The following is a 16422-nucleotide window of genomic DNA, read 5'->3' as shown; positions in this document are numbered from 1 at the left end:
GCTGGCTACCATGTTGGGACAACTTCTAGATCATCTAGGTTGCTTCAAACTATAAAAATTTAGAAATTACCCCCAATCAGGCTTCTGCTCTTAGCTGAGGTAAGTAGATAAGAATTTTTGGAAGACCCCAGAACCTATCTGTTTGAGGCCCAGATCTTATAGAATTGGATGAGTAAATTTCCTTTGCTCTGGAGCTCTTCAGCCTCAGCCTATCAGCAAATCAAAGTGTTGACCACAAAGATGTGGTGATAGGTTCTTTGCAAATTGTTTGGTTGTGTTACAGTAAAATGTCTGTCCTTCCTTCCTTCCTTCCTTTTTTCCTTCCTTCCTTCCTTCCTTTTTTCCTTCCTTCCTTTTTTCCTTCCCTTCTCATTCTTTCTAATTTTGTTCCTTTACTCTGGCAAGAACCTCAAAGTTAGTATTCAAACATAGTAACTATATTTGCCTAAAAGTTATTGTGGCTGCCTCCGTATTTAATGATGTGGAACACACATTTAAATTTTTCCAGTTTCTTCATCCTATTCTGTCTTTCTTTAAAAATTATAGGATTTGAATAAGTAAAATTGGTTCCTTACTTCAACCTAAATAATAAAATTACAATCTTATTACCTGCATCTTCTTTCATGTTGGTATCTGCTGTTCCTTCACTGTTATCATCTGTTGGAAAAGGAAAGATAAAGACTCATATCAAAGTAGGAAATACTAAAACGTTACAGTCTGACTCATCAAATAACAGAAGAAATGCAAAAGAACAATAGAAAGCAGTACTAGAGCAGCCATAGTCCTGGATGTTCGTGTAGAGCTTGAAGTACGTACACCCTTCCAGCCAAGCCTAACACATTACAATGTAAGGGTGCATTCCTGTCTATGACAATACATAAGTACCTTAATTTGTTTTATTTATACAAAGTAAGTGTGGTCACATTGATCATTTCAATTCTTTGAATGTGTTACCCACAAACTCTAAGTCCTGTGAGTCTATAGCAGTGGCCCGCATGTGTGCTGAGCTCTGGTCTCAGCACAGTGGACACACAGGTATGTGTTTCTCCACACTGCTGGGAGAAGCACTTCTCTGCAGTAAGGCAGACCTTCCTCCACCTGCTCCCGCACACCCTACTGGTGGTCTCCTTTCTGCTCAATCCTCTTCATTTCCCAGATAATGCCTTCTAAATGGACAAGGCTGTGTCCTGTCCTAGTACCTGTACTATGATGGTGTGCTTGCTGGGTTACTCTTCTTCCCTTTACTCCTCCTCCTCTACATTGCCTGCCTTTCCTCTCTCTGTCTCTTTGTATCTCTCTTTCTTTGTGTGTGTGTGTGTGTGTGTGTGTGTGTGTGTGTGTGTGTGTGTATTGAGAATTGTCTTCGTATGTAGCTGATGCTGTAATATTGCCATGTAAAAAAATTCTCTCAATCCTCCTGCCTTAGTTACATAACACCCTAACTGGGTGCACTTACTCCTTTAAACTCACAGCCTGCGGTGTCTCTTCTTGAATGCTACTTGTATCTATTACCTTAGTCTGAACGTGTGCCACCCTTTATGTGTTGAGTCTTATCCTCAAAGTCATGATCACTGAAAGAAGATTATATTGCCAAGATGAATGAGATCCATTGCCTTAAGAAGAGGTCAAGGTAGATCCAGCCCCTTCTATTCTATTAAGGAATGGAGAGAAGTTACTCTCTGTAAGGACTATGGGCTATACCAGGCACTAGAAATGAACTTCTGGCCTATGGGAAATAAAATTCTGTTTTATAAACTTCCCCGTTTATGTATGGTATTTTCTTACAGCAGCCCAGACACTAACACGTCAATGCCTACATAGTTGTTCACCCTCTGCTTACTTACTGTACTATGTTCTAATAATTCCTCTGAGTTATGTGTCTCAAAGGTTTCCCAATTGTTCCCTTCTGTTGTCTTCCTCTGACATGCTTTCCATTCATATGTGGCTGCCAGCCTAATCTTGATACAGTTCCACTCTACAGCCTCATAATAACAGGCTCCTGTGCAAAGAGCAAAACCTACCTCTTCCCTTTGGTACTTACTATATCTTGTTACAAGCAACTTCCCAACCCTGTGACATTTGTGTTATCCACTAGACAGATGGCAACACTCAACTGCTTTCAGTTTCCTCAAGGTATTATTGATGTTAGTTTATTTTATGTTGCTATAACAAAATACTTGAAGTGGGTACTTTATAGACACAGGAGTTTTCTTTAGCTCACAGTTTTGGAGGTTAAAAGTATAAGATAGTAAGGCCCCATCTGTTCAGGCCTCTGTTGAGCACTATTGGCTACACTATGATATGGCAGATGGCATTACAAACTTAGCACATGTACAAGGTAAGAGTAAGATAGCAGGAAAAGATACAACTCTCTTTATGTATTCTACAGGTATGGAATCTGAGCACTAACCCAGTCCTGTGAGGACCACACTAATGTCTTCCTATGGTATTGCTCACATGATCTGATTACCTCTAAATGACCTAGAATCTTGGTGCTGTTACAATGAAGACCAAGTTTCTAGAGCACAGACCTTTGGACGATAAACCATAGTATTTTCCCTTAGTTTCCTATATCTGCCTCATTCCTGCTAGTAAAACTGTCTCTCTATCTCTTCATCTGTGCCCTTCAAGACTAAGTTTGCATTTTTTGATGCAGGTTTCACTGAGATAGACGAGAGACAGCTGAATCAGAATGAATATCTATGAAACCTTTCCAGATCATTTATTTGATGCAAATTTTAATTAACTATTTTTTTCATGGATCTTATTTTTACTGTCTTAGGAAAATATACTTTAAAGACATTTGAACTCCGGTCTGCCTATTGGCTCTTCAGCCCATTCATTTATTAGGTATATAATCTTGGAAACATTGCCTGTTCTTTCTGGTTTCAGTTCCCTTAGTCACAATGAGTGCTGATAACAATGCCTATTATTCAGACTTGTTCTGAAGACTGAGTTAGACGATGCCATGCAGAGTTCTAGAACAAGTATTGAAACACCATCAAGTGCTAAATTGTTGTTGCATAAAATGTTATGACCCAGCACTTGTGAATGGATCTGCCTTCCAAATGCCCACCTCGTGGACACTACAAAAATAACATCTTCAGGTCCTTTGTTTTCTCTTGGTACCCAGTGACATTTATCTGATGTAATAGAATAGATAAGGACCTTTCCACTAAATGGACACACCACATACAACCATGCGATGTTGGGAAAGTGACATAAAACAATACAATTCTCAGTTTCTTAATCTGAAAAGGAGGGGTAGTAATGTAGCCAGCTTTCCTAGAAATGAGGATGTGCACACACACACAACTATGACAGAGTCAGCTTTTAAAGCTATTAATGATTTTGTAATTAATATGATACCAGAGTTCTACTTCTGCTCCTTCAGGAACCATTTATTAAACACTACAACATACAAGAGGCATAGGAATCCTCGATGACAGAGGTCAAGAATCCCTTTCTTTACAGAAATTGCAAAGCAGGGCATGACAGGCAGACCTTGGGCAGCAGAGCAAGAACTGACACCCTGCTGTAGGTGAGCAGAGGTTCTATCATACCCAGAGAAGAGATAGCAAAGTCAGAGGGAAATCCACAGAAGCTTTCCAGAGGGGGTGAAGGGTCATCTAAAGAGTAAGCTGAGGGTCACTGCTGATAGAGAGGAGGCAGTTGATTACCAACAAAGGTAGTGTCTTGGCTATGTGCCCTTGTTTACTGACACGTTAAAACATGTGTGAACTTGACATCTGCCATGTTGCCTATGGGTTTCTTTGCTTTCTAGAGCAGGCTCAAGACATTCTAGATAACTAACACATCCCAGGAGCCATCCTACCACACTGGAGTAACAGTTCCCAGTGTCTCAGGTTCATCCATAAACACCCCAAGCTTGTTCTACGTGGTTTTTACAAGTTTACTTCCCTCACTGAACTGGAGACCTAGAGGTAGAGTGTAAGTGGTTTAAATTTTAACCTGTTGATTTCTTTTCATCCCACTTTCTGTCTCTCTCCTGTTGGTGTTTCCTGGGATTGCCTTTTGAATAAACTTATCTCTACCTTTGGATCATTGCTTCAGGACAGGCATCTGTCTGTCTGCCTGCCTGCCTATCTGTCTGTCTATCTCTATCTATCTATCTATCTATCTATCTATCTATCTATCTATCTATCTATCTATCTATCTATCTCTCTATATATCTATCTTTATTTTTTTATTTTAAATACTTTTTAAACTTTATTTTAAAAAACAAAGATAAAAGAAAAAAATTAAACATTTTTGCATAATGTATACAAATACAATTGTGTCAGTGCTTGGCTTCTTTTTTTTTTTTTTTTTTTTTTTTTTTTTTTTTTAAGGTTTGATACTCTGCATTAAGGTCTTTCTAGTTACAATGAGCAAAAAGTACATGTAAAACAGGATGTAATCCGGAATTAGTCAATGTTTTCTTGGTGTGTAAGGATTGATCATAATGTTTTTTTGTTTTGTTTTGTTTTGTTTTTTCCTTGAACTTCACACAGTCTGTGAGTTGTTTCTGGGGCGGTCCGAGCCTCTGGGGTTAGCATCCCACTATCAGTGACTGAATATTATGTCTGTTCTTTTGTGACTGGGTTATCTCACTCAGGATGATATTCTCTAGATGCAGCCATTTTCTTAAGAATTTGGTTAAGTCATTGTTTCTGATAGCTGAGTAGTACTCCATTATATATCTATCTTTAATCAAACACAGATAGGAAACACTTGGATATATATCATATAAACAGTCAACATACCTGCAATGAAGGGGCTTGATAACCTGAAACTTATATGGTCTTTTGTGACTAACAGTCCTCCCGTGCCTGGTGTAATGAAGTAAATGGTCTCCCCTACACTGGTGGGCTACAGGAAATCATAAAGTGCCCCCACAGGGTAAAACAGCTGATCCTCAGGTGTGAGAGGGGTGAACTCCATTGTCCTCTGCCCCCGGTGCTAGCTCAGTGGCTCTCACCTTTTCACAGTTTCTTCTCTGGCTTGGAATTCAAACTGAAATATTGGTTCTTGCTTTGTTTTAAGCCTAGAAATACTCAGAGTAGACCAGTGGCTCTAAACCTTCCTAATGCTGACACTCTTTAATACAGTTCTTCGTGTTGTGGTGACAAATAGCCAGAAAATTATCTCATTGCTACCTTATAACTGCAATTTTGCTCCTGTAACGAATCATAATGCAAATATCTGATATGCAGGATATCTGATAAATGATCCCCCAAAGCGGTCATGATGCCCCAGGTTGCCAACGGATGGACTGGATTCCTACCATTGGCCTCTTGGTTCTCAGGCATGAGCCTCAGAGGGGAGCTGCGCACATGTTAATTGGGATTACTTTCCTGCCTAAAGAGCTGGAGACTTGTCAGCCTCTGTAACTGTATGGGCCGTTCCTTATAGTAACTTTTCCACATGTGCTTGCACAAGGTATGTTTATCTGTCTCTGGAAAAACCCTAAGAAAAGTTTTTTAAAAAGAAAGAAAATTCTGATCGATAAGCCTCTAAAGTTTATGATGAAAACCAGAACAGCTAAACAACTTTAGGCAGAACTATGCACTGAGCTCCAAATGATAGCTCTTTTTCTTTATGACAGGAACTCACTATGGTATTATACAAAATGTTCCTTGATAGTTTGGTATTTGAGTTAAGATAAAAATAAAGTGCTTTTGGTCTGGATAACAACTTATATGGCTGTGTATTAATTAAATTGAAGTTACTTCGACACTATTCTATACGGTGTGTTTATTTCAGTCATGTTTACCTGTATTGCTAGCAGGGCTTCTTGCTTTGACTGTGGCAGGAAACAGAACGACATTATAGAAAAGCAGATGATAGCCCTGGAGACAGGGAGTCATGGCACTCCAAGTTTGAACATAGTTAGGGGACTGATGGAGTGTGGGCTCAGAGCTCCTGCCCTTTTATGCAGTTCTTCAAACTTTATACATCTTTGTTAGAGGATAAAAATGCAATAAAGAGTCTCTAGCCAGAGAGATACAAATACCATTTCAAAACAGAGAGTGATCCGTCAGACGGCATGGCTCTGTGTGTTCAGAAATGCCAGTTCCAGAAAAATCTCCATGGTTCCCTAGGTGTACATCACATGAAGGCTAATACTCCGTCTCCTCTCAAAGGGCCTCTTTGATGTTAATTTCATATGGGATGCAGGTTTTATTCAGCCCATCACTCTCCATCAGATTACCCTGTTAAGTCCTGCACAGGATAGACATTTATGACTAAAGTTCTTATTTTAATAAAAATATATGTGAAAGCCAACTAGTTTCTCTTGAATAACCAGTTTGGGGTGAGTATTGCCTTATTTACGTCAGAAGCCCATTTATAAAGAAGAGGCTGACCTGCTTTAGCTGTGTGGTGGGTATCTATCTCTCTTCCTCTATGGGTGTCAAAATCAATATGGATGCTTTTGTCTAGTTGTTCCACCTGCTCTCTGGGAAGCTCTTAGTTTCTCTTCAATAAACAGTACATACTTATAATAATTAATAAAGTATAGTCTAGATTTTTTGAATAACTTGAGATTAATCTTCATCCTTTTCATTAGTTCTACATTATTAATAGAATGTTTCTGAGAACACACACACACACACAAATAGACAAATTGAAATGCACAGAAAATTCTTTTTATTCTGAAGCAAGTTCTCAGACTGTTGTTTCATTACCTGAAAACTTGTCAAACATGTAAACTTTCTTCTCAACAGAGGAATCTCTAATTGCCAAGAAGCACTTAAAGAAATGTTCAATATCCCTAGTCATCAGGGAAATGCAAATCAAAACAACCCCGAGATTCCATGTTACACCTGTCAGAATCACTAAGATCAAAAACTCAAGTGACAGCACATGCTGTCAAGATATGAAACACTCCTCAATTGACAGTGGGAGTGCAAACGTGTACAACCACTTAGGAAGCCAATTTGGCTGTTTCTCAGGAAATTGATAATAGATCTACCTCAAGACCCACTTATACCTCTCATGGTCATAAACTCAAAAGAACATCCACCACGAGGAGACTTGCTCAACTATGTTCATAGCAGCTTTAATTGTAATAGCCAGACTCTGGGAACAACCTAGATGTCCTTCAACTGAAGAATGCATGAGGAAGATGTGGTATATATTTACACAATGGAGGACTACTCAGCTATTAAAAACGATGACATGAAATGTCTAAGCAAATGGACAGAACTAGAAAAGATCATCCTGAGTGAGTAACCCAGATCCCAAAAGACAAACATGGTATGTGCTCACTTATAAGCAGATATTAATCATAAAGGATAACCTTCCCATGAACCAGACCTGAAGAAGCTAAGTTGCAATGTGGAGGGCCTAGGCAGGGGACACTTGAATCTCACTGAGAAGGGAAAATAGATTAGATATTGGAAGTGGATGAAAGTGGGGGGAGGTGTTGAGAATGAGAACAGAAGAGATGAGGTAAAGTAGGAACAGAGGGACAAACTACTGAGACAGAAAACTAGATTGGGAAGGGGCATGTCTTGAATGAGCTAGAAACCCAGGAAAAAGGAAACTCCCTGGAATTTATGAGAGTGATACCTTGCAATGGGGGATATGAACTGGCCATCTCAAGTGACCAGGAAAGAATTCCAATGGAGGAGTTGGGACATGAACCCAGTCATAAAACCTCAGACCTACAATTTGCCCTACCTATAAGATGTTCAGGAATAAAAGATGGGGCAGAATTTGAGAGACTGACCAATGACTGTCCTAGCTTGAAACCCATGCCTAGAAGGGAACCTACTCCTGGCACTATCAATGATGTTAAAGTGGGAGCAGGGACTGTTTCTGACTACACTGCCTGCCTTTGGATCCCTTCCCTAACTGGGCTGCTTTGTCTAGCCTCAATAGAAGAAGATGCATCCAATTGAACTACAATTTGATATGTACAGGCTGATTGATATCCAAGGGAGGCCTCCCTTTTTCTGAGGAGGAGAGGACAGGTTGATGGGGGAAGTAGAGAGGGAGGGATTGAGTATTAGAAGGAGAGAAGAGAGAGAAAGTTGAAAGTGGGATATAAAGTAAAATCATTATCATCATTATCATCATCATCATCATCATCATCATCATCATCATCATCATCATCCAAACTTCCAGGACACATTCAAGACTTCTTAAGAATCTGTGGTGGAAAAATCCAGAAATCAGAATTTTGACTATTTTTATAATGAGATGTTTAGACACATTGCCATTCTAGATCCAGCTGCTTGAAGAAAGTTGATGCTCATTTTTGGGGACATCTATAATGAACCTTGTGATGACATTCTAATGTTAGTGTAATTAGGCAGAGTCATGTGTGTGTTTGAAACCACTCAGCTGGACATATCTTGTTATGGGTTATATCCCCTCCTTAGATTGGTTCAGAGGTGTATGCATGGATGCAGTCTAACTTCAAAGAAGACTATAGATGTACAAAGAAAAAAGGGGGAAAAAGGATGTAGTGAATGGCAAAGTTACTCTAGGGAGCTATTGATCCATGCCCATCAACCCAAGGAAATAACGGAAGCATGTTCTCTGGAATCCTCATCACTGTTTTAGAGACATTCCTACAAAAGGGTGAGTCTGTTCAAGGCCATCAGTTCTACAACCGTGTGGTGGCTCACACTGCATGCGCTCAGGCCACAGGCTTCTTGTGCCATCATCTTCACATCTCGTTATTAGTAGGTTCTGGGAACCACTTGTATTCACAAAGAAAGATGATATTGTTAGCATAGATAACACTGCCTATGATTTCCTTGAAGTATGGAAGATGTTTGGATCCTCCTAGTTTATTATACTCTTGATAGGTGTTAACTCTACCTACATGTACAGAAGAGGCACCATCATTACAGAGATTTACCTTCTACCATTAAAGTTGAATGCTAGGAACCATTGAATCTACCTGATGGATAAATATACTTGGCATAAAGTAGCTGAGAAGGCTGGAATTATTTAAGATGAATAAAAGCAAAAAGATTTTTTTAATTTTGTTGGTTGTAGGTCAACATGAGCACTCAGTTGTCATTAATGTATCAATCTTGATTTAACAATAAAAGAGCTCCTTTTCATGATCTTACATCTGGATCAGCCAGATAAGTACACAGTGGTACTAACTACTGAGTCTGGGATTTGGAAAGAGGAGGAATCAGGTGTAAGTGGACAGATTCTGAAAGTTGTTCTAGGTGTGTTGAGTTGAAGATGGCTAAGAGACTTCAAGCTGGGCCCAGACTATATATTGGTATCTATAGCAAAGAGAGCTGCGCCAGAAACACAGGCAGCAGGAAAGTAGAAGATAGAGAATTCACTGGAAAAAATGATACTCAGGTATCCTAAGGGCTCCTAAGGATCATGGAAATTCATGTGATCAAATACATGGCAGGTACTAGTAGCATGGTCATCCCATTAAAGAGATCCTAGATCTGGTTGTGGTGGTATGTTCCCATGATCCTGGCATGTTATAATCAGATGCAGGAGGATTGCTTCAAGTTGGAAAACAACTTAGACTATATGGTCAATTCATTCAGGGCCACTATATAAAGGCAGACATGCTAAGAGGAAAGAGAAGGGGAAGGAGAAGAGAAGGGAGAGGATGAGGAGGAAGAGGAAGAAGGAAAGGAGAAGGAGAATAAAAAGAGGAGGAGGAAGAAGACAAGGAGGAGGAGAAGAAGGAGGAGGAGGAGGAGGAGGAGGAGGAGGAGGAGGAGGAGAAGGAGAAAATTGATTATAAAAAGCCTCACCCCAAAAAAAAATTACATAGGAAATCAAGGGACAGTCATGTGATTCTTGTAATCTGTAGCATGAATACCAAATGAAAAGACAAAGGACAAAGGGTCACATGCATGAGAGGAGTCAAGTCTTCACATCAGTGACAGAACATAGGCTGAGGAATTTTGAGTTACTTACTTGATTACTCTTTATTCTTTCTTCTGGGGCTTTATTAGAATTTCCTCATTCACATACTATTGCTCAAAAGAAATTGACTTTCCTTACCCTTGCCTCTGTGTTTTCAAATAAAAACCAGTAAACTGTTGAAGGGAAAGTCCCCTACTACAGTCTCTTTGAAGACACCACTTCATGCCCTGCTCCAAGTGGCAATGAAAAGTTTGTTTTTCCAGAACTTCCTAATAAGATCACACTCTACTTAATGAAGGTGCATGTCCCCTTGTCTGCTCTGGTGTTCATCAGCATGCCCCGCCCTCACTGCACACTCACCCCTCCTGAAGGGACCAATTGCTTTTTGCCTATGTCTGGTGCCTGTGTCAGCATTCGGGTTGCTTGGTTACAGCAACACTACACTGGATATTCACTGAAGGCACAATGTGTTTGCAGCTTTGGAGGCCAATCAAGAGGAAATAGAGAGCACTCTATTCTAAGCAGGCAATGAACTCATTTATGTCGTATTACCCAGTGCATGCCTTGTAGAGTTCTAAACGTCAATGCGATCTGCCCAGGGAATGTGCACAAATGTTTTGCCACGCCCCTCTAAGTGATTATCATTAAGGCAACGTTCACATTCATTCACTCTAGCTTTTCTATGTACTGGATATGCCATTTAGAAAGGGAGACAAAACAAATCAGACTGGGTAAATTGGGTTCTGATCTTGTCTTTGGTTCATTTACTTTCTCAAAGAGTACTGGTACATAAGCTTTTATCACTGCTATAGCAGACTTTTTAACTTAGTCCCTTAAAAAGAATAATCAGGTTTTCTGGGTGTGGTGGAGAGGCAGACACACCAAGGTCGTTGTGAGTTTAATGCCAGCTTAGTCTACATTGTGAATTCTCCTGCCAGCTAGAGCTACACAGTGACACTTTCCTTTTTCAAGGCAAATTTATTACCTTAGGTTTATAGGGTAAAAGTTCAACAAGGATACAATTATGCTAAAGTGGAGCTGAAAAGCGGGGGCTTCACTGCTTTCTGGGAACTGGGAAGGAGGAAGGTTTCCTTAGCTTTGTTGCCTATGGAAGTACTTACATGCCACAGCCAATAGCCCACCCCCAACCTGTCCATCTTCAAATCGAACAGAGCTGCATCTTTCTGAACATTCATTTGTAAGCACATCTCCTGTTGATTCTCTCCTCCTGTCCTTCCCAGTCTTAAAGATCCTTAGACCCAGTTATAATGGCTCCACCTAAAAACCCCAGAGAAAGGCTGCCATCTCAAGTGTGCTGATGGCAGACTGAACTGCACCTTTACTCTATTTTTACTGAAACCTAACATATAAGGTATGTGGTTTAGGATATAGGCAGCATTTTCTTAAAGGTGGGGTTTCTCTTCCTACCTAATATACTTGGAAATTCAGGAGCAGATGCTACTGCTGGAAAGATATCTCAAGAGTAATATTAAGAACAACCCTATTAGAATTTAGCCAGTCTCCTACAAGTTCACCACAGCCATCTTTGAGGTTTGGGTTGATGAATTCATTATTTTTTGTAAAGTACTTTAAAAAACCAAAACCAACCAACCAAAAAACAAAATAAACGAACAAACAAAAAAAACCTCCGACCTTTCTCTTTTTACCCCTACATTCTCACATTCTCTATGTAAATTTTAAAAAAATCCTTTTCTATTATTTTGGTGATAAAAATAATATAACAAAAACAAATGCTTAATTAAAAACTGTTTACAGCATATATTTAAAAGAATTAAATTTTTTAATGTACAAAGACATCTTATACACTAACAAGTCAAGGATATAATGCCTATTAAGAAATATATAGGATATAATCAGTACTTTTGTACAAAAAAATGGAGATCTAAAACTGGAAATATGGCTTTGTGTGTAATTGTCACACAGCCTATGTTTGGTCTTTGCTACCTATATGAAACTAGAAGAAGAGAGCTAACTTCACAGTTACCCTCTGACTTTCTTGCATCTTCACATGGGTACAAGTGTGGGCACCTGTACACACACATACACACACACACAAACACACACACACACATACACATACACACACACATACAAACACACACACACAAACACACACACACAAACACATGCACACACACAAACACACACACAAACACATGCACACACACACATACACACACACAAACACACACACATACACACACACATACACACACACAAACACATACACACACACAAACAGACACACACACAAACACATGCACACACACACAAACACATGCACACACACACACAAACACACACACAAGAAAATAGAAAATAACAAACTGAAAGAATGAATAAATGATATGGGTAATAAAAATGAAGTTTCCGACTAATGATCTTAATTAATATAGAAAAATGATAATATCAGAAAACAAGACTCTACTCCATTGAAATGAGCAGGAGAAAGAGAATTCTCATTGGCTGCTCACAAGAATGTAAAGTAGGTTGTGTAATAGTAGTCATGGTTTTGTCTGCAGAAATGGCAATCCCTGAAGTTCTGTAATACCGGGCACTTATCTACAGGGCTGCAAAAACAGGGAGCAATTTGAGAACTCCCAGTAAAAGTGTGTTGGTTTTGAATACATTTTGAAAGTGCAATTTCACTCTTTAGAAGTATTGAGAATAAGAGAGAATATGAATATTTACCCATAAAGATGGTTCCCTTAAGTTGCAAATGCAAAATCATTTGCAAAAGTAGTCCCACATTCAACACAAGGTTTTAAGTGAAGTTTGCGTCCATTAAAATAAAATAATTGATGAATATAGGATGACAAGAAGAAAATGCCCACTATCTGTTTTAAGTGACAGGAAGGAGGGAATAACCCAGAATTTCTGGTTGTATACATTTTCTATTTTTAAAGACCTGGGGGATATTTAACAACATATAATTGATCTTTGGATCATAGGATGGAAATGAATGTGTATTTTCTTTTTGCTTGTGTGCTTTTAAAATATATATTTAAATATATATAAATCATATATATATATAATTTTGTGTGAAGACAGTATTTTCTTAGAAAAATAATCACAAAAGCTAAACTATATAAATTACATTTTTATCAAGATGCAAGCAAATATATAAATGTATACATTTTAAAATTTTTGATCCCCAGTCCCCATACCTGTCTGAGTAACTGTTTACAATGCTTTTCTTGTATGGGCCCTGGTCTTATTTATGCTTGCAATTGACAAGTCTGAAAGGCAGAAAGTTACTCCACATGCAGGAAGCCACAGATCTGAGATTGTATTAGCTATTTCTGCTGGTGACAAGCCCAACAGCTTTTCCTCATATGCCACAGGTACTTGACTCCCTGGAAATAGTCACTAGACCTTGATTATGTTTCTCTGAAACTTGCCACCCTGACATCAACGCTGCTTGGAAAGTCTCTGTCTTCCAAACATTAGATTATCAAGGCAAGGGAAAAAACTGGCCCTACTGGCTCACGGCTGTTGTTCTTTGTTGTTCTTGGGAAACCCCATCAAGAGGAAAGAGGACACCCTAAGACCCAGTGTAAATGGTGGGTCTCCACTTATCCTGAAACTGTAACATACTATCTCGAAAAGATAGGTTAATTTGGGGGCAGGAAATTAACTGCAGGATTGCTATGGAAAAAAACATTGTATAGTATGAAGGCTTGAGGTGAGTGACTTTGGCTCCTATCCCGAGGTGTCACAGCTCTGTCGGCCTCAGACTTGTGACACTCCTACCTCATTGTCCTGAATCGTGGGATTAGAGGATCGGGCTCTCACTTGCAGTTTAATTCCTGTTGTATGTAGTATGTTGTATGTTCTATGTATGTTATATGTATTGAGAACTCCCAGCAAGAGTGTCTTGGTTTTGAATACATTTTGAAAGTGCAATTTCACTCTTTAAAAGTACTGAGAATAAGAGAGAGTATGAATATTTACCTAAATCCTAAATGTCTATTTAGGACAGGTTATATCCTGATAGCCTCAGTACAAATTGGAAGAACTTCTAGTCAAAATGCATTTAACAATCTTAACCTGCTACCTAGGCCACATAGTTTACTCTGGAACACCAGTCGTGGCCTCTCTATATGGCAGCGCTAATCAGCTGTTGATGCTTGCTGCCATTGCTCGGCATGATCAGAAGAGGCCAGCATCAGAATTAAAACTTCGAAAGAAAGGTTATATTAAACGCATGACTTCATTTTTTTAACCTGCATAAAGTCAAAATGTTGAACAAAGATAGATGGGAACTGTCTATATAAAACCTATTATGTTTCTCTTTAACTGAAAGATGTCTAGTCCTAATTGCTAATCTTGAGAGGATTGTGCATGCACTTACAAAAGTGAGTTTTATTTGCTGAAATAATTGTAGTCTCTGAGGCTTACTGCCTCTGTTTGTTAACCTAGGACTAGAGATGGAAGCTTCTCGACTCTACAGTCTTATCTACATGTAGAATGTATTCCTCCTCTGAGACTTACTGCTGAATAAGCTCACCCTTTCTTATTCTTTGTGAACTCTAACTGGCTGGTTCAACTCAACTATTTTGGCTCAAACTCCTTTCCAAGCTGACTGACTCAATCTGTCTTCTCTCTCAGCCTCTGCTGAATTGCTCTGCTTGGCCTCAAACTAACTCTGTCAGTATGTTACATTCTGGCTCCTTTGCATTCTTTGGCATATTTTGTCCTCCCCATGTGTAATTCTTCGACCTTTTCAACTCTCCTCTCTAACTGTCCGAGTAAAACTGCCTCCTTCCCTGCTTAGTGCTGCTTCACAAGTAGCGTCCCTTCTCTCTCTCTCTCTCTCTTCCTGTAAGAGCTGGACATACTTTATTCTGCCAAATCTTTGTCTCTGACTCATCACTTTGTCTGCTACTCAGTTTAGACATTTCAAACATGGCTGCTTCCTCCTACAAACTAACTTAACCTTCATTGTTTCATATTAGAGGTGTGTGCTATGGGCATGTTTGTATTCCAGACAGAGGTATTGAAGGGTTAAACCATAGCCTGAAAGAGTATTTTTCAGTATATCTCATGGTAATGCAATTTCAGGGTTTACAGTGTGATGAAATATTCTAAAATGCATGCCTTTCAGAAATTTACAAACTGGAAACAATCTTTCAGCTTGGCTTCACCATTTTTCTAATCCCCAGGCCCCTTGCCTTCTCTGTTGCTTAGAAAATAATAGACTTTTCTTCTCTGCTCCAGCACATGCCTTTCATGAACTTTGCCCCAACAAATCCTGTACTCCTATACAGTTTGCCTTGCATTCCTGACTACCACGAACACACAGCTGTCATATATGCTGCCCTGCCACCCCCATGCTCCAAGTGTTCTTGCCACCCCTGCATCTGAAAACTTAAGAACCATGTGTTTGTGTGTCACAGCAACTGTAAGGAATTTAACTCATCTATAAAAAGGAGTCTGAGATAGGCATCAGCAAGCAGACCAGGCTGAAATAAAACTAACACAAAGGTAAAGACACTCAGCATCCAGAATGAGAAGAGGGGTAATTTCAGCAAGCAGAGTTGTTAAGACTTTGTACATCTGGATTCGGTATGCTGTTCCAGGGAGCTGCCCTGCACACTGTAAGCTTAGGATTATCTGTAATCTCTGCCCACCAGACAATAGTAGACTTTCTTCTCTCACATTTATGAAAGACAGAAGTATCTTGAGATGCCTGTGTAGGACAAATTCATCTGTGGATGGAAATCACTGTAGTAAATGAATGTAGACCTTTCCTAACTCAGGATATCTGCAATGGGTCTCAAGCTCTGAATATCAGGGCTCGTTGACAAAGTTATAAAAGTTTCAATTATGTATTTTTATATGAGGGAAAAATAGCAGCCTTAAGTTCTTTAGTAAGACTTACACTTGACAAAATTTGACTTCCATTTCTCCACCAGAAACTTTCTTATTTCTTCTTAGAGTTAATGGAAAGTATACACAATAAATTCTACACATTTTAAAATATGAACCTTTCATATAAGGAACAAAGAGATTCTGAGCTGAGTCACAGAAAGATTATTTGCTTTAGGCCATGTAACAGTGCACTGTAACTATAAATTATTTGCAACCGAAGTGTATGATAATTCCATAAAGCTGCCATATTCTGCTTCCAAATAATACCTCTGGAAGGGAAAAGTCAACTGTGCTTCACCTCACAGCAAGAACTCAAATTGTTATGGAAATCTTTGCTGAGCTCTCTTCTTTGCAATTTCTTTACATTTTTCTGATAGACACAGTCACGGGCTCAGTATGTCCCCTCTAACATTTGATTAAACTCTTCATACCTGTATCTTTGAATGAGGTACTGGTAAATTCAGTTTATTTTTCAATACAGAGCTTTAAAAGTGCAATTAAGTGAAGGGATATCATTAGAGTGGGGTCCTTTTCTAATGTAACCAGTTTCCTTATACAAGGAGAAAGACAGATCACAAGCCACACAGAGGGAAGGCCATATTAAGACAGGTCATGTATGACCATGAACATGCCCAAAAGGCCTCAGAATATGCCAACCCT

At 39.1% G+C, this 16422-nt stretch overlaps 1 protein-coding gene across 11 annotated transcripts in view; it reads right to left on the bottom strand.

The window, feature by feature from the left end:
- Window positions 1-16422, bottom strand: part of MACROD2 (mono-ADP ribosylhydrolase 2) — a gene marked incomplete at its 3' end in the record, with an annotated part of 1819824 nt that overhangs the window by 168558 nt on the left and 1634844 nt on the right. For all 11 annotated transcript variants that reach the window (XM_080931763.1, XM_080931769.1, XM_080931766.1 and 8 more), the window contains exon 10: window positions 610-657. In XM_080931763.1, the coding sequence (XP_080787889.1) occupies window positions 610-657 (48 nt within the window). The remainder of the gene's footprint in view (window positions 1-609; window positions 658-16422) is intronic.

The sequence above is a fragment of the Micromys minutus genome (assembly GCF_963924665.1).
Source record: "Micromys minutus genome assembly, chromosome: 17".
Lineage (NCBI taxonomy): Eukaryota > Metazoa > Chordata > Mammalia > Rodentia > Muridae > Micromys > Micromys minutus.
This window is presented reverse-complemented; position numbering and strand designations above follow the sequence as displayed.